This window comes from Dipodomys merriami, unplaced genomic scaffold (assembly GCF_024711535.1).
Source record: "Dipodomys merriami isolate MVZ:Mamm:240054 unplaced genomic scaffold, mDipMer1.0.p SCAF_6, whole genome shotgun sequence".
NCBI classification, from domain to species: Eukaryota; Metazoa; Chordata; class Mammalia; order Rodentia; family Heteromyidae; genus Dipodomys; species Dipodomys merriami.
In genome coordinates, this window is record NW_027206179.1 from 1,826,908 (window position 1) to 1,854,529 (window position 27,622).

The following is a 27,622-nucleotide window of genomic DNA, read 5'->3' on the forward strand; positions in this document are numbered from 1 at the left end:
TTTTTGTTTCTTTGTTTTTGTTGGCTGTGAGGCTTAAACTCTGAGCCTGGGCGCTGTCCCTCAGCTCTTCAGCTCAAGGCGAGCGCTCTGCCACTTGAGCCACAGCACCACTTCTGGTTTTCTGGTGGTTTATTGGAGATCAGAGTCTCACAGACTTTTCTGCCCCGGGCTGGCTTTGAACTGTGATCCTCAGATCCCAACTTCCTGAGTGGCTAGGATGACAGGTGTGAGCTACCAGTGTCAGGCCTAGTTTTATTCATTTAGTTATGACATTTTTAAAAGATAAGTCAGAGTACATTAGCTATGCTTTACAAATTTCTATGAACTCTTATTTAAATACTGCAGCTTCTTCAATGAGTATATTTATATTCATATTTATATTGTCAAACATGGTAGACAAAAAGGTAATACAAATCATTGTTTTGAGGCGAAAAAAAAAAAGTCTCACAGACTTTCCTGCCTGGGCTGGCTTTGAACTGTAATCCTCAGATTTCAATCTCCTGTGTAGCTAGGATTACAGGCCTGAGCATGAGACGCACGCGCACACACACACACACACACACACACACACACACACACACACACACACACGAGAATTCCAAGCCCCAGTACAGAACAAAGAGGCATCTCTGAGGGTATTCTATACTCTTTGGTTGAATAGGAACCAGACCAAGATCAAACCCAACTCGGGTAGATCAGGCTGGGTTTGGGTTTGGGTTTAAGGACAGACACAGGATCAAATCCAAGGTCTGTGTGGCTCAGGACTGGATAGATCTGGCCAGGACTTGGCTTAAACTTAAGCTAGACAAGACCAGTCCAGCACTGACATTTCAAGCCTGTAATCCTAGCTACTCAGGAGGCTGAGATGTGAGGATTGTGGTTCAAAGCCAGCCTGGGCAGGAAAGTCCATGAGACTCTTACTTCAAATGAACCACCAGAAAACTGGAAGTGGTGCTGTGATTCAAGTGGTGGAGTGCTTGCCTTGAGCTGAAAAGCTCAAGAAACAGCATCCAGGCTCAGAGTTCAAGCCCCATGACCTGACAAAAATAATAAAGCTAGGCATAGCAATGTGTACTTGTAATTCCAGGTTCCTAAAAGGTCTGGGGACAGAGCGCCTGCCTAGCATGCAGGAGGCTGAGAGTTCGAATCTAATTACTCAGTACCACACATACACACACACACAATTGGAAAATTTATCAAAAATTCCACTAAGTACCATTGTGTCTTACACATGGGGAGGACAACATCTAGGTGCACACGTGTGCACAATCTGTTCCATAGGGGCCAGTCCTTTTGTTCGGTTTATTTGGGAGAGGAGACCCAAGCCATGCATACCTGCCCCCATCTTGCCTCCTGGCTCATCAGATGGGGTCTCCCGCCCCTCCTGGGCTGGGCTGGTCCCCAGTTGACCAGTTCCCACGCAGAGGGAGAGCTGCAGCTAGAAAACAGCGTGGGCACCTGCCGTGCCCCCAAGTGAGCGGGCAGTGTTTTTCCACAGTCAGGGGCCTGGGGGGGGGGGCAGGATTGGACCACGGCCTCAAGACGTGTTTGCCCTTCCTGCCAGGACAGCTGGAAAGGGAAGATGGGGAGGGCGGGAGCAATGCACACAGACCCCAGGGCCCGCCCTCCCCCTGCACTCCAGGGACTCTCTGTTTCCCCCCCTGCCAGCCCACTCCTCTCTCTGCTCAAATGTTCCCAGGCAGGAGACTCATGAATATGTATAAGGGCCTGGCAGTGAAGGAGATAAAAAAAAAGGCATTTGGAATTTATGAACCAGGATCCATCTATAAATAACAGACCTATGGTAGAAGCGGAGCTGTGACTCAAGTGGTAGAGTGCCAACCTTGAGGGGAAAAAAAGCTAAGGGACAGGCCCAGGTCCTGAGTTCAAACCCAGGATCTGGCACGTACACACACACACACACACACACACACACACACAGAACAGAATGAGAGAAGGGAGTGACAGAGAGGACAGATGGGGCAGCTCTGCCCCTTGGATTATTTTTGTCTTTATTCTGTGTTCCTATAACACATTAGCTGAGGCTGGGTAGTTTTCAAAGAGAAAAAAAACAAACCATAATACCTGTCATCCCAGTGTTGGGGAGGCTGAAGTAAGAATATTGTGAGTTCCAGGCCAGCCTGGGCTTCATAGTGAGACCACCACAAAAAAGGAAAATATAGGTGTGAGAGAAAAGGGTGTGTGTGTGGGAGGGGTCCCAGGAAGGGGCTGTTTTGAACCAGGTGTGCAGCTGGCTCTGATCTTGAGGGGGGCTGTACTGGATCATGTAAATTGTCAGATCTAGGGTGTGATGGCTCCCCATGACCAAGGGCAGGTCTCTCGAAGTCGCAGCTGCTCAGCAGCTGGGTCTGAGCCCAGCCGGTTAGCATGGGGACCAGGCAGGACCCCCAACTACAGCTCCTACAGCCCCAGGACCCCCTCAGAAAGGGTCCCAGCTGGGATTTGGCACCAGTTCTGGGGATGAAAATCAGGAGAAGGCTGACAGAACAGGACAGAATGGGGGGAGGATGTCACATGAAAAACTTGGAAAGTAGAAGAGGCATTCATTCAATCATCCATCCATTCATTCTTGCTGGCGCCTGCTTGCTCTGTCTCACAGATTGCTGATGTTGGCTCCGCAATGGCAAAGTACGGGGCTGGGGGTGAGGCTCAGGGTCAGGAGGCGTGGCTTTGTTGACAGGGCGGGGCTCTGTTGTGGGGGCGTGGCTTGGCTCTGTGACGTGGCGCAATGGTAAGGGGCAGGATTCTGTGGTAGGGGTGTGGCTTGTTGGTAGGGCAGGCTCGCTGTGGGGGCGTGGCTTAGTAAAAGGCGTGGCTCTGTGGTAGGGTGTGGCTTGTGACAGGGCGTGGCTTATTGGCAGTGTGGATGTGATTCAATGGTAGATCACAGCTAGGTTTATTTCTTCCTGACAACCTTCTGGAGAGAGCTGACCCGGGACCCTCCCCCATGACCTTTTCTTTTCCAAGACCCCACTAATCTCTCTCTCAGCCCCAACTCTTAAAGGTCCCACCAGCTCCTAGCATCACCACACTGGGAGCTAAGCTTTCAATACAACGATGCCTTTAAGGTCAAGGCACTTCCAAATTATCTTCTAAGTCCATCCACTGGACTAACCAACGACTATCAATGTGCCTTCTGTTGTGACAAGTGCTGGACGGGGAGATGGGACCTGGGAAGAGCTGGCTCAAGTGGTAGTGTGCTATTCTTGATCAAAAAAGAAGTCCAGAGCCGGGCACTGGTGGCTCACACCCTGTCATCCTAGCTACACAGAAAACTGAGATCTGAGGATCAAAGTTCAAAGCCAGCCTGGGCAGTAAATTCCCCGTGAGACTCTTATCTCTAAATAACCACCAGGAAACTGGAAGTGGCGCTGTGGCTCAAGTGGTAGAGCGCTTGCCTTGAACTGAAGAGCTCAAGGACAGCGCCCAGGCCCAGAGTTCAAGCCCTATGACCGACCAAAAAAAGTAAAAAAAAAAAATAAGCCCAGAGACAACAAATACCTAAACCCTGAGTGTAACTCCAGGACAGGCATACACACAAAAACTACATTTCCCAGAAGGCCTGGCTCCCTGACCTTCTGTTGGGTTCAACCAGTGGAGGCTGCTCTGGGGATTTGGAGATGGAGGGATGGGGAAGAGGAGCCAAGGAATTTTTCTGCTAACCTGTTAGCTCTAGTCCAATGATTTCACCTGCTTCATGTCTCACCTCTTTGTTTTCTGCCTGGTGCCCCCAGTTTCTGAACTCTTCCTTTCCCCTGCTTCCCTTGAGGTGCTGACAGTTTCTGCTTTCCCTCATCTTCAGCCTTTGGGCCTTGCGTTGAATTCTTTCCTTGAGACGATCCAACATGGCCTTGGATCTCCACCAGTGGCCTCTTCGTTCATCTTCAGCCATCTTTGGGTTACGGACATGAGTGTTAGGTTTAAGTGAAGGCAGAACCGGGGGCAGGGGTCACCATTGAAGAGTGCCCGTCACAGGCCTGGTGGTTCTACTGGATCCAGAGAAGTTGATTATCTCTATCATGGCTTGAGGAGAGCAATCTGGTTCCCACCAGATGATGCCTCTAGTTTCAGGGTGCAGCCTCATCATTATATAATTGTCCTCATTAAGGGGGTCTGTTGGCCTTGCTGTTCCTTAGGGGTTGGTTATGGTTCCTTGTCATAAAGATATTATTGATCAGGCAGGGTGTCAGTGGCTCTCGCTCTAATCTCAGCCATGCAGGAGACTGAGATCTGGAGGACTATGGTTCAGAGCCAACCTTGGACATGAAAGTCTGTGAGACTCTTATTTCCAATCTACCACCCCAAAAGCCAGAAGTAGAACTATGGCACTACTTTTGAGGGGAAAAAAGCTAAGCAGGTACTAGACCCTGAGTTGAAGCCCCAATACCAACACACACACACACACACACACACACACACACACACACACACACACACACACAATGTGATGGGCCAGTTCTTTCTTTCTTGGTACCCAAGGTGATTGCTCAAGGAATGGCTTAGAACACTGTCAAATGGAGACAGAGATGAATAGACAGAACATTCACCTTTAGGATTTGTGCAATTTACTGAGACTGCGGGGGGGGGGGGGGCGCGGAGGGAAGAGGGGGGATTCCTATCTACTGGTCCAGGTCCAGCCTTTGCGGGGCGGGGGGGGGGGGGACTGGAAGTTTAATGACCACATTTCCTTTTAAGAGATCCTGTCCTCCCACCCTCCATTCTAATTCACCCCGTGATTTATTTCCCTCTTGCCTCTTGGCATCCGGCTAGCTGCTCTCAGCGTCCAGCCAGAGGGTGGCATGGCCAGGTCCTTGTATGCCCGCTGTGGGAAGGTGCCAGGCACCTGGATGCCGGCGATCGTTATCGGGTGTCTCTGCTCAATGCGGAGGCTTGGAGGTGACTCTTGGAGCGGGAGGGACACAGGTGGCCATGTTGCTGGTCACAATGCCTGCTGATTGCAGGCCCTTCCGGGCCTGGACACCTGGCGAGACAATGGCAGGCAGAAGGCCCACCCCTGCTGGCTTTTTTCCGGGGTGTAGAGAAGAGAGAAGAGGGGGCCGTGGCCTCTCTCTGCAGCTTTGGCTTGGAGCAGCCCTCCCTGCTTTCCAGGGGAAGCGAGAATCGATTTCCCAGCAAGTGGGCCATTCTTGCTAACAATAGATCCGGGTGACCCGGGGGGCACCTTGCCCCCTCCTCTCCAAGCAGGGGGGGCAGGGACTACCTCGCAGCTGGAGCTCCAGTCTGTGTTCCAGAAACATCTCTTTGAAGGCCCTGGGAAAAAACAAAGTCTAAAGGATGAGTAAAGTCCACTCCTCCTGCCAACGGGCCTGGTGAGTGTTTCTCACTGAAATGGTTCCCCCCCAACTCTCCCCTCCCCAATATGTGGAAGTCTGAATTCTCAGTATCCCTGAATGTGTGGGTATTTGGAGAGAGAGTTTGTGGTTGTTTTAAATGTTTCTTTGGTCCATTGTGGGGCTTGAACTCTGAGCCTGGGTGCTGTTCCTCAGCTCTTCAGCTCAAGGCGAGCGCTCTACCACTTGAGCCACAGCGCCACTTCCAGTTTTCTGGTAGTTCATTGGAGATCAGAGTCTCATGGACTTTCCTGCCTGGGCTGGCTTTGAACCATGATCCTCAGATCTCCACCTCCTGAGTTGCTAGGATGACAGGCGTGAGCCACCAGCGCCTGGCTGTGGTTGTTTCTCCTGTACTGGAATTTGAACCCAGGGCCTCACACACGCAAGGTACAATTCTGTCTTTGTGAGCACAGGTTGTGTGTGTGTGTGTGTGTGTGTGTGCGCGCGCGTGTGCACACACATGTGAGTGCATGCAGATTTAACCAACTATATATCAAAAATGATCAGAACAAGGCTGACTTTAGTGCTGCATATCTGTAATCCCAGCATTAGGGAAACAGAGGCAAGAGGATTGAGACTTTCAGACCAACTTGGATTACATAGACAGGATTTATCTAGAAAAAAAAAAAAAAAGAACAAAGCTGGGACTGAGAATGTTGAGGCTGTGGCTCAGTAGTAGAGTGCTTACCTAGCATACATGAAGCCCTGGGTTCGATTCCTCTGTACTACATAAGCAGGAAAAGCCAGAAGTGGCGCTGTGGCTCATGTGGTAGAGTGCTAGCCTTGAGCAAAAAGAAGTTCAGCCACAGTAGCCAGACCCTGAGATTTGAGGATTGCGGTTTGAAGCTAGTCGGGACAGGAAAGTCTGATGCAACTTATTTCCAGTTAATTTCCAGAAAACCAGAAGTGGCCCTGTGGCTCAAAGTGCAAGCCTGCTAGCCTTGAGCAAAAATGCTCAGGGACAGCGCCCAGGCTATGAGTTCAAGCCCCACGAACAACAACAAAAAGAACAAAACAAAACAAGCCGGGCCCCAGTGGCTCACGTCTGTAATCTTAACTCCTCAGGAGGCTGAGATCTGAGGATCGCAGTGGAAAACCGGCCAAGCAGCCCATGAATCTCATCTCCAATAAACTACCAAAAAAGCCAGAAGTGGAGCTGTAGTTCACATGGTAGAGCACCTGCCTTGAGCACAAAAAGCTCAGCGACAGCGCCCCAGTTCAAGCCCCAGAACTAGGAATACAAGAAATTGGAGGGGGGGGGGGGAAGTTCTAGAAAGTTCCAAAAAGTACAGCTTGAATTTGCTGGTCCTCCAAGTCCTTTACTGAATCTATGTGAATGAGTGATGGGGGGGACCCCCAGGCCTCCCCCCCCCCACTGTCATTTCCCACCATTTCTTTGGACCCCCCAGCTTCCTCCAGCGCGCCTGTGATCTGTGCACTGAGTCAGTTCTTCCTGAACCCTGGGCTGTATTCTCCTCTTTGGTCCCTGAACTATCCAGGGTAACAACAATCGATGCCGTGTTCACGTCATCTGGAGACAAACATAGCCCACAGGAGGGTGTGCAGGCTCCGTGCAAATGCTGCACATTTATACAAGGAACCCGCCACCGGCACACACCCCCAGGGAGCCCCACGGGAAGACAAAGGGGGAAAAGGGAGCCATCTGTGAATCCGGGAGAGAAGCCTCAGACAGGTCAGATGCTAGCCAGGCACCATGGCTCTCAACTATGGGGAAGGGGTTTTGGAAGCAAAGAATCCCAGTGTAGCCCAGACTGGCCTCAAACTCTTTTTGTTGTTGTTGTTGTTGTTGTTTGTGGGGCTTGAACTCAGGGCCTCCCTACCACTTTGAGCCACAGCACCACTTCTGGTTGTTGAGTGGTTAATTGGAGACAGAGGGGCTGGGAAGGTGGCTCAGTGGTAGAGTGCTTGCCTTGCATGCAGGAGGCCCTGGGTTCGATTCCTCAGCACCACATAAGCAGAAAAAGCTGGAAGTGGTGCTGTGGCTCAAGTGGTAGAGCGCTTGCCTTGAGCTGAAGAGCTGAGGGACAGCGCCCAGGCCTAGGGTTCAGACCCCACAACAACAATAACAACAACAACAACAACAAAATCTCACAGAAATCCAGGCACTGGTGGCTCACACCTGTAATCCTAGATACTCAGGAGGCTGAGATCTGAGGTTTGAAGTTCAAAACCAGCCTGGGCAGGAAAAGTCTGTGAGACTCTTATCTCCAATTAACCACCAGAAAACCAGAAGTTGCATTGTGGTTCAAGTGGTAGAGTGCTCTCCTTGAGCTGAAGAGTTCAGGGACCTCGCCCAGGCCCAGAGTTCAAGTCCCAGGACCGACACACACACACAACACACACAAAATCTCACAAGGACTTTTCTGCCCAGGCTGGCTTTGAACCCACAATCCTAAGATCTCAGCCCCCTGAGTAGCTAGGATGACAGGCGTGAGCCACCAGTGCCGATTTGGCCTGAAACTCCTATTTCAGCCTGAATAATGTCCAGGTGACAGGCATGCAGCCATCAAGTCTAGTAAAGTGAAGACACTTCATTTTTTATTTGTTTGTTTGTGCCAGTTCTGGGGCTTGAACTCAGGGCCTGGGTGCTATCCCTGAGCTTTATTGCTTAAAGCTAGTGCTCTACTACTTGAGCCACAGCTCCCAATTCTGGCTTTTTTTTTTTTTTTTACTTGATGCTTAGAGATGAGTCTTATATGCTTTCTTGCCCAGGCTGCCTTTGAACTGTGATCTTCAGATGTAAGATTTCTGAGTAGCTAGGATTACAGGTGTGAGCCACCAGTGCCTGGCTTGATCATCACTATTCTTAGCGTCCTGTTACAGTTGGGTAAACTGAGGCACAGGATGGTTCAGTCACTAACCCAAGGTCACACAGCACAGCTGAGACTTAAATCCAAGAGACTCTAATCCAGAACCAGCTTGACACGAGGCAGAATGAAATGCTTTTGAGACTCATTTCATTGGAACCCTGGAAGATGTGAACCGCGGTACCCAGGTGATAGGCAGCTAGCTACCCAGAGGCTCATGGGATTTAACAGGAAGGTGTCCTTGGACACTGGATCGAGGCAGAGCTGACACCTGGTTGTCGTTGAGTTATTAACTGGCAGGTGGATCTGTCCCTCTTACCCTCCCTTCTTGTCCCCCACCCCCACCCCACTCCAGCTCTCCCGCTCTCGGGGTACTGGCAGCTAACACCTCCATTTTGTGTAGCCTATGGACACAAAATGCTTCAGGCAGCTCCCGATGATGAATCTCCCCCCTGACGACCTTCTCCACACACTGCCGGATTGATTTCAGAAATCCATCCCCAGCCTCTTGCTAGCCGGGCCCGGCCCAGCCCCCACCCCTGGGCCCAGATTTATAGCCCAGCTGGAAATTGAATTCCTGTAAGTCACAGTATAGTGTCTCCAAAGCTCGCCTAGGCTCATTTTTACTTCTGACAAACTTCAGGCAAGAGAGATTAAACCTGGACGGGTGTCTTCCCACTGCACAGACTGCAGTGATTTTTTTTTACCCAGGTATTCTTCTTCTTTTCCCTCCCTGCGGAAGGGGAGAGCTGCCGGGAGGGATTTCCTGATTTAAAGCCACTGATGTTAGAAAGGGAAGGGGACAGCTCTGTGTCCCCAAACACAGGATTCTCCATCCTGCCAGCAACTAGGAAACCATTAGCAAGCAAGAGACTGACTTCAAGCTGGTGATTTATTTCCATCCTCAGCTCAGGGGAACTCAGTCTGCCCTTGCCACTTGGCCTGGTTGTTATAAAGCTGCCCTGGGCTGTGACAAAAGGACATCAAGAGTGTGTGGATCATTCCAGAACCCTCACTCCAGCTTCTCTCTCTCCTCCCCCCTTCCCCAACTCCCAACTCCTCCTTCCTGCCAGAAACCCCGCAAGTCTGGGAGGAACAAGCCAGGAAATCAAGAGACAGGTCTGGGACGGAGGACGCAGGGTGTTAGGAAGCGCTCCCTCGCTTGCCTTGAAAAACGAGCCCTCTGATGAACGCGCAGCCGCCTGCCTTTGGTTCAAAAGCCGCTAACTATTTAAGAAACGAATCCTTGATGTCTACAAAGGCAGGATCAAGACCAGATCTCTCTGACGGGAGAAGCCCTTTGATGTCTCTGGGAAGTTCGCTAGATCTAGCCTCTGGCAGGCAGGCCGTGAGAACAAAGCCAGGCGAGCAGGATGAACTAAATGATTGCAGTTCAGACATTCATTCATGCGGGGAATGCCTTCTCTGAGCACCTCCTGTGGGCCTGGAGGTGGGCTTCCCGCTAAGGGAAGGGGATCCGGGGATCCGGGTGCTGTCCTCCATCCTTTATTCTCAATGCTGGGCTTGGAACCTAGAGTTCCTTCCAGGAAGGATGCTAGACAAGCTCTCTGCAGCGAGGCCACGCCCCCCGCTGGGGCCACGCCCCTGCCACGGAGCCACGCCCCTGCCACGGAGCCACGCCCCCTTATCGCAGTACTAGGCCTCTATTAGGGTGGAGCCACTCCCTCTAATGTAGAGCCACGCCTCCTGGTGAAGCCACGCCCCAAGTTCCTGTCCTTAAAAGTCAATAATTAGGGGTTGGAGGCCATGGCTTAGGGGTAGAACCCTAGGTTCCATCCAAAGTATAGGCAATAAATAAGTAAATACATGAATAAAGTTGGTGGTCACTCTACAAATCTTTGACTAGTAGTCCTCAAAACTTGTCAGAATTTCAAACTGGGCACTGGTGGTGGCTCACACCTGTAATCCTTTCTACACAGAAAGCTGAGATCTGGCGGATCATAGTTTGAGTCCAGCCAGGGCAGAAAAGTCTACAAGATTCCATATCCAATCAGCCAGCAAAAAAGTTGTACTGAGTTAGGTGCTAATAGCCCACAGTGTAATCCCAGCTCCTCGGGAGGCTGAGATCTGAGGATTGTGATTCAAAGCCAGCCCACGCCAGGAAAGTCTGTGAAACTCGTTATCTTCAGCTAACCACCAAAAAGCTGGAAGTAGAGCTGTGGCTTAAGTGGTAGAGTGCCATCTTTGAGCAAAAAAAAGCTACAGGACCATGCCCAAGGCTGGAGTTCAAGCCCTAGGACTGGCACACAAAAAGTTGGTCTGGAGGCATGGCTCACACAGTAGAGCACTAGCTAAACTCTTTTGAGTTTCGGAGTTAAAACTCCAGTACCAGCACATATACGCACCAAAAAAGAACAAAGGAGCCAGTTTACTGGTGGCTCACACCTGTAACCCTAGATAATCAGGAGGCTGAGATCTGGGAATCATGGTTCAAAGCCAGCCCCGGCAGGAAAGTCCCTGTGAGATTCTTGTCTCCAAGTAACCACCAGAAAACCAGAAGTCGAGCTGTGGCTCAAAATGGTAGAACACTAGCCTTGAGCTAAAAAGCCCAGGGATAGCATCCAGGCTCTGAGTTCAAGCCCCAGGACCAATAGGAGCTGGTGGGGGGAAGAACAAAGGAAAATCGGTCAAGGTCATGAAGAAGTAGACCAAGAAACTGTCACAGACCCAGCAACAAGAGGACTCGATGACTCAATGCGTGGGATCCTGAACCAGAAAAAGGCCAGAAGTGGGAAAAGTGGGGAGATTTGAATAAAGTCTACATGGAGTTATGACAACGTTGGGGTTTTAGTTGTGATGATGTGCTGGACTTACATAAGATGTTAGCAACAGAGAAGGACAAAGGAGTGGCCCCAGAGGGCTGCCTGTACTATCGGTGTTATTTTCTGGCCAAATCTAAAATTATTTAAAAATAAAAAGGTTAGCCAGGCACCAATGGCTCATGCCTGTCATCCTACCTACTCAGGAGGCTGAGATCTAAAGCCAGCCGGGGCAGGAAACTCAAGCCTCAGGTCTGGCCAAAAAAAAAAAAAAAAAAAAGTGGGGAGCTGGGAATGTGGCTTAGTGGTAGAGTGCTTGCCTAGCATGCATGAGGCCCTGCGTTTGATTCTTCAGTACCACATACTCAGAAAAAGCTGGAAGTGGCACTGTGGCTCAAGTGGTAAGAGTTCTAGCCTTGAGCAAAAGAAGCTCAGGGACAGTCCTAGGCCCTGAGTTCAAGCCCCAGGAGTGGCAAAATAAATAAGTAAACAGATAAATAGAATAAAATAGAAAGTTTACTGCAGCCCTGAAACATTACAGGCTTTAGCTGTGGATAGGAAAGCGTGTGTGTGTGTGTGTGTGTGTGTGTGTGTGTGTGTGTGTGTGTGTGTGTGTGTGTGTAGTTCATTGGAAAGAGGAGTCTCAGACTATCATGCACAGTCTGGCTTTGAACCATGATTCTCAGATCTCAGTCTTCTAAGTAGCTAGGATGATAGACATGAGCCACCAGCACCCAGTATCTAAAATTCTTGCACCACGCCAGACTTCTCCACATTGTCTGTGGTCTGCAGAGAAATCAGTTAAACCCAGTCTCTTCCCTTCTGTCCCAAGGAAATTTATTTCCTTTTTTGTTTGTTTACTGCCAGTCTTGGAACTTGAACTCAGGGCCTGGGCACTGTCCTTGAGCCTGTCTGTGCTCAAGGCTTGTGCTCTACCATTTGAGCCGCAGCGCCACTTCCAGCTTTTTCTGTGTATGTAGTACTGAGGAATCGAACCCAGGGCTTCATGTATGCTAGGCAAGCGCTCTACCGCTAAGCCATATTCCCAGCCCCTATTTCCTTGACTTGAGGTTGGTGGCACTGTGACATCAGAGCCTTAAGCACCCTTGGATGTACAGTCTGGCCTCTGCTAGGCCTGGGAGACTTCTGCTAAGACAGCACGGCTGTGAGAGTAAGAGGCTGCGCTACAGATCCCAGCCCAGATGCCATTTCTGGGCAAGATGGCTTCATTGTGTCTGTAGGAACTAAATAAATGAGTGGATGAATAAATGAATGAATGAGCAAATGGGTGGAGGAATAAATGAATGAATGAGCAAATGGATGGATGGGAAAGTGGCAGGCTTGCTAGCTGGATAGTTGGATGGATGGTTGGATGGATGGATGGACAAATGGATGGGTAAGTGGATAAATGAACAGGGGATGGATAGATAAATGAATACATTAATTGTTGGTGTGAGACATGAATGAATGGATGGATAGATAGGTGAATACATTAATGGGTGAGTGAGTGTATACATGAATGAATGGATGGACAGATAGATGAATACATTAATGGGAGGGTGGAGACATGAATGAATGGATAGACAGATTGATGAATACATTAGTGGGTGGGTGACTGGATACATGAATGAATGAACAGTCGGATGGATGGACAGATGGGGTAGATAGGTGAATGAATTAATGAGTAGGTAGGTGGGTAGATGGATGCATGAAGAAATGGAACATGGATGTATGAATGGATGGATAGGTAGATAAATGGATGGGGGATAGATAGATGAATAAATTAATGGATGAGTAAATGGATGGATTGATGAGTAAATGAATGAACCAATGGATAGACAGACAGAGGGATAGATGGATGAGTGAATTAGTGAATAGGTAGCTGGATAGATGAATAGACTGATGAATGGACAAATGGATAACTGGAGAAGGGATGAATTACTGAATGAATTACTGGTTACGTAGATGAATACAGGGATGGATTGATGGATGATGGATGGATGGATGGATGGATGGATGGATGGATGGACGGATAGACAGATGGTGGGATGAATGAATTAATGAATAGGTAGGCTGATACATGGATGGATGAATGAATGGATGGATGGATGGATGGATGGATGGATGGATACATTGATTCGTGGATGGATAAATCCATGAACGGACATGAATAGATGAATTAACGAACAAAGACATGAGTAGGTAGCTAATTGTGATAGATGGAGGAATTAAGGAATAAGTCGATGGATATGTGAAGGAACAAATGAATAAATAAACTCCCAGTTTCCCTCCCCCCTGAGACAGCTCTCCTAGGCAAAGCCGGGGCAGCTCAGGCCGCAGGAGGCCCCAACCACTCCCGGTTCTCCAGTCTGGCGAGGGGAGCTGATGTCTTGTTCAAGGCTGTCAGGCTGATGGCTCAGGGACACCGTGCCAGCTCCTTGGGGCCTGACCAGGACTGCCTGCTGTGATCTCAGCCTTCTACAGGGACGTGGTCAGGCTGTTCATGTCCTGATGGCTCATCACAGCTCTCTGCCGTTGGCCACTGGGGACATGGGGCTGCGGACGCCTGTCTGAAGTCAGGCCAAGGAAGCCAGCCCAGTGGTGAGAGAAAAGGCTTGGTGTAAGCCTTCTATCCAGGCTGAGTCAGTCCACAAACAGCCATGGTGGCTTGGGGGGTCAGGAATGAATTATCTGCAGAGCAGGGGAAATTCTCCACCCTGTCAGGGCCAGAGGCCAGCCTCAGGCATGGCCAGGAGATCTGAGGAGAGTAAAAGGGACTGGGCAGGACAGAAGAGGCTGTGGACTCTAGAGTCAGAAGACCTGTGTTAGCCTAGCGCTGGTGGCTCCCGCCTGTCATCCTAGCTACTTAGGAGGCTGGGCAGGAAGTCAGCCTGGGCAGGAAAGTCCGTGAGACTCTTGTCTCCAATGAACCACCAGAAAACCAGAAGTGGCACCGTGGCTCAAGTGGTAGAGCACTAGCTTTGAGCAGAAGGGCTTAGGGACAGCACCCAGGCCCTGAGTTCAAGCCCATGATTGACCCCACCCTCACCCCAAAAAAAGACTAATGTCCAAATCCCATTTCTATCTCTTATAGGCTGTGCTGATTTAGCCAAGGCACTTAGTTTACCCTTACCCTTGGTGTGTGTGTGTGTGTGTGTGTGTGTGTGTGTGTGTGTGTGTGTGTGTGTGTGTGTGTGTGTGTGTGTGTGTGTGTGTGTGTGTTGGTCCTGGGGTTTGAACTCAGGACCTGGGTACTGTCTCTGAGGTTCTTCACTCAAGGCTAGAGCTCTACCACTTGAGCCACAGTACCACTTTTGGATTTTGGGGGTGGTTAATTGGAGATAAGTGTCTCATTCACTTTCCTGCCCAGGGCTTTTTGAACTGTGATCCTCGGATCTCAGCCTCCTGAGTAGCTAGGATGACAGGCGGGAGCCACTGGCACCCTGCAGACTTTTTCATTTTAAGTTTTCTGCATCCTCCTGGCAAGAGGTCTGTTTTACATATGAAGACACAGAGAGGGTAAGCAACTGTGCCTGGGTCACACAGTATTGCCACGGCACAAGACTGACAAAAATTCAGGCAGCCTGACCCAGGACCCTGCTCTTAACAGTCAGCTCTACTCTACCCAAACAGGAGTAAGAGACACCCACAGGAACGGAGTGGTTTCTCTCATAAGGATAGGATGTGGAAGGATGGGGGTGAAAAGCACACCGAATCCATTTTAAGAGGGCCGTGGGAGAAACCCTCCCTGTTCTCAGCACCCAAAATAGTCCAGCCTTCCCTGGGCATCTGGCACGCTTCGGTGTTCAGGATGCTGGAACTGCATAAATGACCAGCTTTCTCATTTTGAATTAGATGTGAAGAATCACCAAGCCAAATCTCTGGCCCAACCATATGTTTATGGGTTGGGTTTTAAAAGATGAGGGTTTTTTTCTCCTTCCTTCCTTCCTTCCTTCCTTCCTTCCTTCCTTCCTTCTTTCCTTCTTTCCTTCCTTCCTTCCTTCCTTCCTTCCTTCCTTCCTTCCTTCCTTCCTTCCTTCCTTCCTTCCTTCCTTCCTTCCTTCCTTCCTTCCTGTCTTCCATCCTGGGGCTTGAAATCAGGGCCTAGGTGCTGTCCCTGAGCTTCTTTCTGCTCAAGGCTAGTGCTCTACCACTGAGCCACAGCCCCACCTCCAGTTTGGAGTGGTTCATTGGAGATAAGGGTCTCATGGAGACTTTTCTGCCCAGGCTGGCTTTGAACCACGATCTCAGATCTCAGCCTTCTGAGTAGCTAGGATGACAGGCGTGCGCCACTGCTGCCTGGCTTTTTTTTTGTTGTCTTTTTTGAGGGGGTGGGGTTACTGAGGCTTGAACTCAGGGCCTCACACGCTGTTGCTTCAGCATTTTGCTCAAGGCTGGAGTTTTACTACTTGAGTCACACTTGCATCACAGATCCGTTTCTTTTTGTATATATGCCAGTCCTGGGGCTTGAACTCAGGGCCTGGGTGCTGTCTCACAACTTTTTCTTTTTGCTCAAACTAGGGTTCTACCACTCAAGCCATACATCCACTTCTGATCTTTTGGTGGCTAATTGGAGTCTCAAGAACGTTCCTTTCCTGGTCGGCTTTGAACCTCAGTCTTCAGATCTCAACTTCCTAGCCACCAACGCCTGGCTAAATCGCTCCTTTTTAATGACCGCTTAATATTCCATGTGATGGTTGTCTATTAAAATGTAAACTCCTTCTCCCTATGTCAGATAATTGGAGGGAAAACTTGAGCTCTGCCTTTTTAAACAGCGCTCTAATTAGCACCTGTGTAACTGTCCAATAGTTCATTTTGTTTCCATCGCCTGGATTCTTCGCCTTAGATCAGCTGGGTAAAAATTCAAGTACGGAAATCTTAACGCCTTGGCTGGGGGATTGGCAGTCTGCCTTCAGAAAGCTCTAATCCTTGCTCTCATATTTAATTGGAGCAATCTTGTGGTATTTTACATATCCTTGTAAACCATTTAGATGCTTTTCTGGAACAAAGCAGGGGCCAAATAAATATATAAGCCCCAAGCCACCTCTGCTTCCTGATTAAATTACCCAGCCTCAAATTCAATAACATCCTTATTTTATGAAGAGACAGCTGCTTGCTGTGTTCTAGACACCTAATCCTCACGACTAGTACTACCATGGATGGCTGATCCTGGGGACCCGGAAATAATAATACATTTCCTCCTCCTCCTCCCCCTCCTCCTCCTCCTCCTCCTCCTCCTCCTCCTCCTCCTCCTCCTCCTCCTCCTCCTCCTCCTCCTCCTCCTCCTCCTCCTCCTCTTCCTCCTCCTCTTTCTCCTCCTTCGTCTTCTTTCTTCTCCTGCTATCCAAAGCCTTGGCACCAGTGGTAAAAGTCTGTCTACAAAGGTGGAGGCAGGGAGGCCCTACACTGAGTTTGTCCTCCATCTATCCTTGCAGCCTGGTACTTAGAGCTAAAGGCTGTGGCTTTGGGGACCACAGGATTGAAAACTCCGGGCAAAAGAAGACGCTGTCCAAGAGCTGCGTGAAGGCCCAGAGAATCCTCCTCCAGCCTGTTAGTGGAGGACTAAAATTTGCAAGCAGAGCTCAGCAAAGGAGAGTGGCCAGGTGAGCCACGAGGTCTGCGGGGCAGCTCGCTTCTCAAGCCTTGGCCCTGGGGTGGCCATCATCCAAGATTCTTGCCTCTGATTGCAAGCTAGGCCCGGTCTGAAAGGATGCCAGCGTTTAGACTCCATTACCACCACGGTGGGGGCAGCCACCGGGGGTGTGAACTTCACGCGTGACTGTGCATTTGAACTTAAACCCACAGGGCAGAGCTCGGGATCGCAGCGTGCTGAGAGTCTTGGCAAACCCCCAGGCTTTTAATTAGGCCTGCAAAGAACTCTGCCTGGTGAGAGGGGGTGTCCGGGCAGACAATTATTTCAGGAAAAGTCGCAGAAGCCTCCTCTCGGTGCGGCTTAAATCCTTTTTCTCTTTTTCAGTTCAGTATCTCATTGGGTGGGGGGGGGTATGGCTTGTTTGCTTCACAGGCCTTGCTGGGAGATGTTAATTGTGTTGAGCCTGACTGCTTTGTTTCTCCAGGAATGAGAATCTTGGGGGGGGGGGGGGAGAAGGGGTGAAGTCTGTCCTAATTGCTTGAGGGAGACAGCCAGGCGAAGGAAGACTGGGAAGAGTGAGCCTCTGTGGATTTTGTGTTTACTATTTTGTTCTCTGGGGGGCGTGGCTCCGCGTCTGGGGCGTGGCTCAGGCGAGGGGGCGTGGCGTTGCTAATAGGATATATAGCTCCACCTTGTGGGCGTGGCTTTAGCGATGGGGCGTGGTTCCGCTGTGGGGCGTGGTTGAGGTGACCAGAGGTGGCAGGGCTTTGTGGAATGGGCGTGGCTTCACGGTGGGGCGTGGCTCCGTGATAGGGAATGTGGGTGGACGGTAGGGGCGTGGCACAGGCCGTGGGCGTGGCCTTGGGAATGGAACTATCTTTGTGAATGGGGTGTGCTCCCTGGTGGGGGCGTGGCTCAGCCGTAGGAGGCGTGGTTCAAGTGGCACCTGCCTGGCAATTACAAGGCCCTGAATTCTAATATCACCAGAAGCCGGGTGCTGGTCACTCATGCCCGTAATCCTAGCTACTCAGGAGGCTGAGATCTGAGGATTGTGGTTCAAAGCCAGCCTGCGAGGGAAAGTCCATGAGAATCATATCGCCAATGAACCACCAGAAATTCGGAAGTGGGGCTGTGGCTCGAAGTGGTAGAATGCTAGCCTTGAGTGGAAAAAGCCCAGGGACAACGCCCAGGCTCTGAGTTCAAGCCCCACGACCAACCAAAAGTAAATAATACCAGAGCCAAGCGTGTGCACACAGACACACGCATATATGTTTATGTGTGCATATGTATATACGTATTCATATATTATATAGAAAATTCTTCAGGGCGTGAAGCTAAGTTTCCAGAACGAAGGACACAATTCAAGCATGTACAGTTTGATCCTCAGGCTCAAAAGTCAGAAGACTTGGACTCAGTGCCCAAGCTCTGAGTTCAAGTCATACTAGCAGCACGCGCGTGCATGCGCACACCCACACCCACGCAAGCTAACTAAACAAAAACATTTGTCCCTGGAGCAGGCAGGCCTAAACAGCCTGGGAGGAAAAGTGACCTCTGCCCAGTACCAAGGCAGAAGGGACAGAACTGGCCAGAGCACACCCTGGGCCAGAACTACAGCACACAGGGACTCTTCAAAAAGAAAGGGGTTTCCCCCCAATTCGGGCAGAGTGCGACACAGACACAAAATGACTCACTACTGGTTTCTCATGGTGTTTATGAATGGGTTTGTTTTTTCCCTGATAAATTAGTGGAGGAGTTGAGCTCATCTGTGCAATGATAGCATGTACTTAATCAGCTCATAGTAAGTTCTTAAGGAAGATATCATTGAGTGGGAAGAGGACAAAAGTGGGGTGCTATGCTAGGCGGAGTCCCTGTGATTAGGCTGATGTCCGCTGCAGCTCTGGGCCGGGCCTAAGCCGCGTGATCAGAAACGGCTGGGCAAAAAACCCCAAAACACAAGAAACCCAAAACGATCAATCACTGTGGTGCTCTGCTGTTCCAGAAGACATTTGTGGTTTTTATCAGAATTTCTCCCTTGCCCGTAAGAATGCATCTCGGATTGGAGCAGAATTGACCATTTCCCGTCTCCTGGCCAATGCGGATGGTCATTTGCCTGAGGCCCATGTGGTCATCTTGGCTTTGTGGCCCAACTGCCTCCCTACCTCCTGTCTCTAGCCCTCAGCAAGCATCCAAGACAAGGCTTGTCTCTCCTCTGTTGAGAATCTTCTTTGGCTCCCACTGAATTCAGAACAAAGACCTCACCACAGCTCCCAAGACCATGCAGTGTCTGCCCGATCGCCTCCTCTTTCTCGTGTTCCTCCATGTGTCCTCATCATGCCAAGCATGGACCTACCTCAGGGCCTTTGCACTGACTGTTCTACAGATATCTACATGGTCTCTTCCTCAATCTCCTTCAGGTTTTTATTCAAGTGACCCCTGAAGTTGCACCCCTGAAGGTCCTTTATTTTTAATTAGCCTATATGGGTCGCACAAAGAGGTTTCGCTCTGATAGTTTTATTACTGTGTCCCTTGATCAAATTTACTCCCTCTCTCTCATGTTCCCTGTCTTCTCCCTAGAAGTCCTCCGCATCCCCCCATCTCATCCTTTTCCTTTCCTGTATTTTCTCTCTCTATGGTGTTCATTGTTTTTGTTGTGCTAGTGCTGAGGCTAGAACTCAGGTCCTGGGCGCTGTCCCTGGGTTCTTTTATTCAAGCACTTTACCACTTGAACCACAGCTCCATTTCTGGCTTCTTGCTGGTTAGTTGGAGGTAAGTTTCTCTCCAACTCTCCTGCCCAGGCTGGCTTTGGACTGTGATCCTCACATCTCAGTCTCCTGAGTAGCTGGGCTTATAGGCATGAGCACCAGTGCCCGGCTTAGAGGAAATACCTTGTGAGCGTCTCCTGGGCCTCTCCACCTGTGGTGTGGGGACAGTCGTGTTGCTCTTCCTCAGTGTCCCCTGAGGGACACTGGCACGGGGACGCTAAGCGGGAGAGCCAGGTTGGATGTGATTACAGGGAGATCTGTGTTGCCGTGGGGACAGGGAGCCAGCGTTGGGTGTGCAGGTGTGGGTGAGAGACTGAACTCCGGCTTGGAGAGGGGCTGGACTCCCACAATTCCTTGCTGCGCTCCTTCCTCCTCCCATCCCTCAGTCTTGCCATCTGGCAAATGGGCTCTTGGTGGAATGACTGCAGACACAGAGCATGCGTGACCAGCCCATGCCAGCCCCCCCCCCCCGCCCTCCCTCCCCAGAGTCTCACTCTTTGACACCCCCCCCCCCAACATGTCCATCCACAGACTCTTTTCCAGAGCCCCGAAGAGGGCTGGCAGCTTTATACCTCGGCCCAGGCCCCTGACGGGAAATGCATCTGCACTGCGGTCATCCCGGCCCAGAACACCTGCTCCCGAGACGGCCGCAGCCGGGAGCTGCGTCAGCTGATGGAGAAGGTAAGAATCTTCCAGATGAATCCATCCAGGAAGGCCGGCCAACTCTTCCAACTCCCCGCCCCCACCTCCCCCCCTACCCTGTGTCCAGGATGGACCTGGGCACACACAGACATGTGCTTTGTTCAGAGCTGACTGATACCCCAGGCGACCTCAACCCACCATTATCTGAGAATCCTTCCCCTGAGGTCAGGCCCACCCTGAATGCCACTTTCCACCCCCAACTTTCTTTCTTTTTCTTTGTCACTTGTGGGGCTTGAACTCAGGGCCCTGAGCTTTTTGGCTGAAGGCTAATGCTCTATCACTCTGAGCCACAGCACCACTTCCGGTTTTCTGGTGGATCATTGCAGAGAAGAGTCTCACCGACTTTCCTGCCCAGGCTGGCTTTGAACCTCGATCCTCAGATCTCAGCCTCCTGAGTAGCTAGGATCACAGGCGTGAGCCACCGGTGCCTGGCTTCTTTTCTGGTGGTATTAGAGTTTGAACTCAGGACCTCCTGGCTTGCTAAGGCAGAAGCTCTACTATGTGAGCCATGTTTCCAGTCTTTATTTTGTTTTTCCCCCAATAGGGTCTTATATGTATGGGTTTTTTTTTTTTTTTTTTGTTTTTGTTTTGGTTGTGGGACTTGAACTCTGGGCCTGGGCGCTGTCCCTCAGCTCTTCAGCTCAAGGCTAAAGCTCTACCACGTGAGTCACAGCTCCACTTCCGGTTTTCTGAGTGGTTTGTTGGAGATCAGAGTCTCACAGACTTTCTTGCCTGGGCTGGCTTTGAATCATGATCCTCAGATCCAAGCCTCCTGACAGGCGTGAGCCACCACGCCTGGTTAGCATGCTAACTTTTTGTTTTGCTCCGGCTGGCCTCGAATTACCATCCTCCCATGCTCTGCCTTCCAAAAGCTGAGCAAAGAGAGTACCCTGTTATCCTTCGAGGGGAGCCATCTGCACCCCTAAAAGCTCACATGGGTCCTTTGTCCCAGGTCCAGAATGTCTCCCAGTCCATGGAAGTCCTTGAACTGCGGACGTACCGGGACCTGCAGTACGTGCGTGGCATGGAGAGCCTCATGCGCAGCCTGGACGCCAGGCTCCGGGCAGCCGACGGGTCTCTGTCAGCCAAAAGCTTCCAGGTGGGCCTTTCTGAGTTGGGGAAGGTCAAAGGTCAAGGGAGTGACAGAGACTTGTGCCCGGCACTTCCAAGTCTGGAAAGAAATGAGAGTGTGAGGGGCTGGGAAGGTGACTTTGTGGTAAAGTAACTAGCATGTATGAAGGAAGACCTGGGTTCGATTCCTCAGTACCACTTACACAGGAAAAGCTGGAAGTGGCGCTGTGGCTCAAGTGGTAGAGAGCTAGCATTGAGCCAAAAGAAGCTGAGGGACAGTGCCCAGGCCCTGAGTTCAAGTCCCCTGGACTGAGAAAGAAAGAAAGAAAGAAAGAAAGAAGGAAAGGAAGGAAGAAAGGAAAGAAGGAAGGAAGGAGAGTTTGAGAGGGTCAAAATTCCCAGAGGGGCCAGGCAGTGGTGGCTCACACCTGTAATCCTAGCTAGTCAGGAGGCTGAGAGCTGAGGATTGTGGTTTGAAGCCAGCCTGGGCAGGAAAGTTCATGAGACTCTTCTCTCCAATGAACCACCAGAAAAACCAGAAGTGGCGCTGTGGCTCAAAGTGGTAGAGCTCTAGCCTTGAGCCAAAGAGCTCAGGGACAGCGCCCAGGCCCTGAGTTCTAGCCCCAAGACTGACAAAAGAAAAGAAAAATGCCTCGAGGTGGGTCTCTAGGCATTCACAGTGAGAGCGCAGATGCCTGTGTGCATCTGATCATACAAACTCATATTTACTGAAATGAGCTCCAGGAAAGGAAAACAAGAGGGTTTCATAATTATTCTTTTTTGCAGTTTTTGTTTTCTTTACTTTTTGTTCTGTTTGTTTGTCTATACGTCTTTGGGAGGGTAAGAAGGAGCACAGAAATGGAGGGATAAAGGGTGAACAAATGCAGCAGTGGTACAAATTGGACACTATGTGGAAAATGAGCTATTCTACTTGTGGGTGGGGACAGGAGGGAAAACTGGGAGAGAGCGAGGGAAGGGGTGACATTGTCCCAAAAGAAATGTACTCATTAGCCGGGTGCCCGTGGCTTGCGCCTGTTATCCTAACTACTCAGGAGGCTGAGATCTGAGGATCAGGTTCAAAGCCAGTCGGGGCAGTTAAACCACTAGAAAACCGGAAGTGGCGCTGTGGCTCAAGCGCTAGAGGGCTTCCCTTGAGCTGAGGAGCACAGGGACAGCGTCCAGGCCCAGAGTTCAAGCCCCATGACCACCGCCAACAACAACAAAACTGCCCAGAGGACAGATGTATATCAGAGATGCTGAGGTTGAAAGGTCAGGGGTCATGATGGGTCACCATTGTCCCTTGGTGGGCAGGAGCTGAAGGACAGGATGACAGAGCTGCAGCCCCTGAACCCTGTCCTGGAGCAATACAAGGCGGACACGAGGACCATCGTACGCCTGCGCGAGGAGGTGAGGAACCTGTCCAGCAGCCTGGCTGCCATCCAGGAGGAGATGGGCGCCTACGGCTATGAGGACCTACAGCAGCGCGTCCTGGCTCTGGAGGCCCGGCTGCACGCCTGTGCCCAGAAGTTGGGTACGTCTTCACCTTGACCTTGGCCGTTCATCTCTCCACCCAACCCTAATACTGACTGTCTGTCTTGCTCAAAAGCTGGCCATAATTTTGGCCTCTGATCAGAACCTCAACCCTTGACCCTTTCTAACTAGGGATGGGAACTAGGGGGGGGGGGCGGTCCAGAGGCTGGAATGGCCTTGACCCTTGACCTCCGATCTGTGACCTCCCCTAATGAACCTCTAGACAGGGATTGGGTTTCTGCGGTTTTTCTCATTCTGGTATTTCTGCCTGCCAGGCTGTGGGAAGCTGACGGGGGTCAGTAACCCTATCACCATCCGTGCCATGGGGTCCCGCTTCGGTTCCTGGATGACAGACACAATGGCCCCCAGTTCTGACAACCGGGTGAGTGATGTTGGCTACTCCAGGGGTCAGAGCCTGTGAAGAAGTGGCCACAGTGCTCTGGGGTTCCAGACCAATCATCAATTATTCTTTGTGTGTGTGTGTGTGACAGTCGTGGAGCTTCAACTCAGGGCTTGGGCATTATCTCGTAGCTCTTTCTTTCTTTCTTTCTTTCGTTCTTTCTTCCAGTCAATTGTGAGGCTTGAACTCTGGGCCTGGACACTGTCCCTGAACTCTTCAGCTCAAGGCAAGCACTCTACCACTTGAGCCACAACACCACTTCTGGTTTTCTGGTGGTTCATTGGAAATAAGTGTCTCACAGACTTTCCTGCCTGGGCTGGCTTTGAACCTTGATCCTCAGATCTCAGCCTCCTGAGTAGCTAGGATTACACACATGAGCCACTGGTGCCCAGCTTTCCACCATTTCTTTATCTTCAGAATGCTTATGATAATGTCAGTGCTGGAGTTTCTAAGAGAGTCTTAGCCCTCGTGCCTGCCATGGTGGTACATGCCTGTAATCCCAGCTAATCAGAGGCAGAGGTAGGAGGATCAAGATTTGAGGCATGCTTGGACAAAAAGAGAGGAAGATCTCCATCTCAAAAGACAGGCCAGGTATGGTGGTGTGCACCTGTCATCCCAGTTATGTGGGTATCATAAATGGGAGGATTAAAGGCCATTCCAGCCTAAGCAAAAAGTGAGACCCTATTTGAAAAAAAAAAATGTGGCTCAAGTGTAGAGTGCTAGGCTTGAGCAAAAGAAGCTCAGGGACAGTTCCCAGGCTCTGAGTTCCAGCCCCAGGAACTGTAAAAAACAAAACAAAACAAAACAAATACCTATTAACTTGATGATGATGATTCAAGAATGGTGTCATCTTGTAGCTACAGGGCATACCTAAGCACGATGAGTTCCAGAGACTTGTTACTCCTCCTAACTATCCCATGTCTGATAAACAGTGGATTTGTGGGCCCAGTGGGCTCCCAGGGAGGGCTGTTTTTAAGATCATTAGTAGCTATGCACGGTGTCATATGCCTGGAATGCTGAAGCAGGAGAATGGAGATATTCCAGGATGCATAGTGAGACCTTGTTTTAAAAGACAACAGTTCCAAGGTGGTGGCTCAAATTTGTAATTCTAGCTATCCAGGAAGCTTGGTTCGAAGCCAGCCTGGGCAGGAAGAAAAGCTCATGAGATCCTCCAATTAGCAAACAAAAAGCTAGAAGTGGAGCTATAGCTCAAGTGGTAGATCACTAACCTTGAGCAAAAAAGCTAAGGGACAGTGCCCAGACCCTGAGTTCAAGCCCTAGTACTAGCATACACACACTCACACACACACAGACACACACACAGAGTACTGGGGTGTGGCACAAGTGGTAGGGGCGTGATGATGTGCGTAGGGGCCACCGCTAAACTATGAGAGTGTGGCTCCAGTGATGAAGGCAAGGTTCGAGCCTTGGAGCGTGGCTCCTGGGGGGACGTGGTTCACGTGATGGGGTCGTGGGTCAAGTGTTGGGTAGCTCAACTCAGGGGGCGTGGCTCAAAGGATGAAGATACTGTTCAAGCGCTGAGAGCCTAGCTTTGAGTCATGGCTCAGTGGTGGGCGTGGCTCAAGTGGTTAAATCAGGATCGGAGTAGAGGGGGCGTGGCTCCATCGGGGGGCGTGGCTCAAATGACAGCGCGGACTCCAGTGATAGGGGCGTGGCCCAAGCACAGGGGGCGTGGCTTGCATGATAGTCCACCTGTCTAGGCAAGCACAGGGCCCTGATTTCAAACCCCGGTACTATCTGAAAAATAAAAATATGTAAGGAAATAAAGCCTAAAAGACAAATAGCACTGCCCGCTGGGACTAGGAGGGGAGTGCAGTGGGTCAGTGGAGGGTCCATGGCCACGTGGTGAAGGTGCTGCTAGTGACAGTGCGGTTGTTGTTGGGGGGAGGGGGTGCCCGACTCCTCTTATGCCCCGCCCCTCTGCTGACATGCTCCTTTGATCACCGCCCCCCCTGGTGCTCCTCCCCCTGTTGTCCCGCCCTTCTGGTGACACACCCCTTTGGTGACCGCCCCTCTAGTGCCCCTCACGTCTGGTGGCCACCCCCTCACCGGTGACACACACCTCTGATGCCCCGCCCCCCTAGGGACCACCCCTGGTGCTTCTCCCCTCTTATGCCATACCCCCACTTGGTCACTGGCCCCTGGTGCTCCTCCCCTCAGATGCCCCGCCCTCCCGTGCTCCCCTCGTCGCTCCGCCCCTTTGGTGACCGCCCCCTGGTGCTCCTCCCCTCAGATGCCCCGCCCTCCCGTGCTCCTCTGGTCGCCCCACCCCTCTGACGCCCCACCCTCCCGTGCTCCTGTGGTCGCCCCGCCCCTCTGATGCCCCGCCCCTCTGATGCCCCGCCCTCCCGTGCTCCTCTGGTCGCCCCGCCCCTCTGACGCTCCGCCCCTCTGGTGCCCCGCCCCTCTGCCCTCCAGGTATGGTACATGGACGGCTATTACAAAGGCCGACGCGTGCTGGAGTTCCGCACCCTGGGCGACTTCATCAAAGGGCAGAACTTCATCCAGCACCTGCTGCCGCAGCCGTGGGCGGGCACGGGCCACGTGGTGTACAACGGCTCGCTGTTCTACAACAAGTACCAGAGCAACGTGGTGGTCAAGTACCACTTCCGCTCGCGCTCCGTGCTGGTGCAGCGCAGCCTGCCCGGCGCCGGCTACAACAACACCTTCCCCTACTCGTGGGGCGGCTTCTCGGACCTGGACTTCATGGTGGACGAGAGCGGGCTGTGGGCCGTGTACACCACCAACCAGAACGCGGGCAACATCGTGGTGAGCCGGCTGGACCCGCACACCCTGGAGGTCGTGCGCTCCTGGGACACCGGCTACCCCAAGCGCAGCGCCGGCGAGGCCTTCATGATCTGCGGCGTCCTCTACGTCACCAACTCGCACCTGGCCGGGGCCAAGGTCTACTTCGCCTATTTCACCAACACGTCCAGCTACGAGTACACGGACGTGCCCTTCCACAACCAGTACTCGCACATCTCCATGCTGGATTACAACCCCCGCGAGCGCGCCCTGTACACCTGGAACAATGGCCACCAGGTGCTGTACAACGTCACGCTCTTCCACGTCATCAGCACCTCGGGGGACCCCTAGGTGCCCCCCCAGGGCTGCCCGGGGAGGGAGGGCCCTGCCCTGGCTACCTGTGTCCCCCCTGAAGCTGTTTCCGTCGTGCCCTCCTCCCTGCCTTTCCTCCCCCCCCTCTTCCCCGGGCTTTTGTTCTCTGCGCGCCTCCCCCCCTCCCCCCAGTCCTATTTCTATCCATCCCTTTCTCAATTCGGTGTGTTCTTTATTGATCTCTGCTTTTGATATGCCACTTCTTGAGTCTTTCTTGCCTTTTTATTGAAGTCCCCGCTCTCTTTCTTTTGATTGATGTGATCCTCCAAGTTTTCTCTCCCTCTCCTCTCCTCCCCTCCCTCTTTCCTTCCCACCCCCTCCCCCATCTCCCCTCTCCCCTCCCCATCCTTTACCCTTGGAGTTGAGTGCATGGATCTTTTTATTTTGATTTTTATTTACACATTTCCCTTCCGGGTTACCGGAATAAATGGGACCTTTGACATTTGATGCTTCTTCCGCTCGCTCGTCTGTTATCCAATGGTGGCAGAGGTTGGGAAGGGAGGTGGGGTGGGTGTTTACCCCTGGAGGCCTATTTCTACAGTGTCCCCATCCCTTAAAGGGCTAGAATCCCCTCCCCCCCTTCTCCAGGTGAGCCTTTGTTAGACCCAGGTGAGAAGCCCCAACCCAAAACGTACTTCTGTCCAAAGCAACTCCTTTGAAAGCAATTGGATCAAAACTGAGAATTCTATTACAACGATGAAAATTGGCCTCAAATGAATATTCTGTGTCACCCGCTGTTCACTGATCGATCGCCCTGGCAATCACTGAACTGTCTGGCAGTTTTTTAATGTGTCTGTTAACAATTTGGCTGCTTCTAAGAATCTGGGAAGGAAAGGTTAGCGTCCTGTCCCAACTGATCCTTTCATCTTTTTTGCTTGGTAATTTCAAAAACCATTTTTTAGCCTGGTGCTGGCGGCTCACACCTGAAATCCTACCTACTCAGGAATTTGAGATCTGAGGATTGTGGTTCAAAAAGCCAGCCTGGGCAGGAAAGTCCATGAGATTCTTACCGATAATTAAGTGCCAAAAAGTTGGAAGTGGTGCTGTAGCTCAAAGTGGTAGAATGCTAGCCTTGAGCACAAAAAGCTCAGGGACAGTGCCCAGGCCCTGAATTCAAGCCCCAGGAGGACTGGTAAACACACACACACACACACACACACACACACACACACACACACACACACACACACACACACACACACACACACACACACACACACACACACACACACACACACACACCAAACAACAAAATAACTCCTTATTAGACAAGTCAGGCCTCTTCTGAGACACAACAGCCTATAGATGCACTTGGCCCTGCTGTAGACTCACGTAGGGATGGGCTCCTAGAGGAGAGACTAGGCCAAGACAGGAAGTATCGGAGAAGAGGAGGGGCTGGTGCCACAGAGGGCAAAGAACAAGATGAGGGCCACATCTGTCTGG

At 51.3% G+C, this 27,622-nt stretch overlaps 1 protein-coding gene across 2 annotated transcripts in view; it reads left to right on the forward strand.

The window, feature by feature from the left end:
* The window catches only part of Olfm2 (olfactomedin 2), a 54,863-nt gene extending 28,237 nt beyond the window's left edge, over positions 1-26,626 (forward strand). For both annotated transcript variants that reach the window (XM_070002320.1, XM_070002318.1), the window contains exons 2-6: positions 19,870-20,019; positions 20,993-21,139; positions 22,423-22,642; positions 22,917-23,023; positions 25,481-26,626. In XM_070002320.1, coding sequence (XP_069858421.1) covers positions 19,870-20,019; positions 20,993-21,139; positions 22,423-22,642; positions 22,917-23,023; positions 25,481-26,158 — 1,302 coding nt within the window. In that variant the 3' untranslated portion in view covers positions 26,159-26,626. The remainder of the gene's footprint in view (positions 1-19,869; positions 20,020-20,992; positions 21,140-22,422; positions 22,643-22,916; positions 23,024-25,480) is intronic.
* Positions 26,627-27,622: the final 996 nt, after the last annotated feature.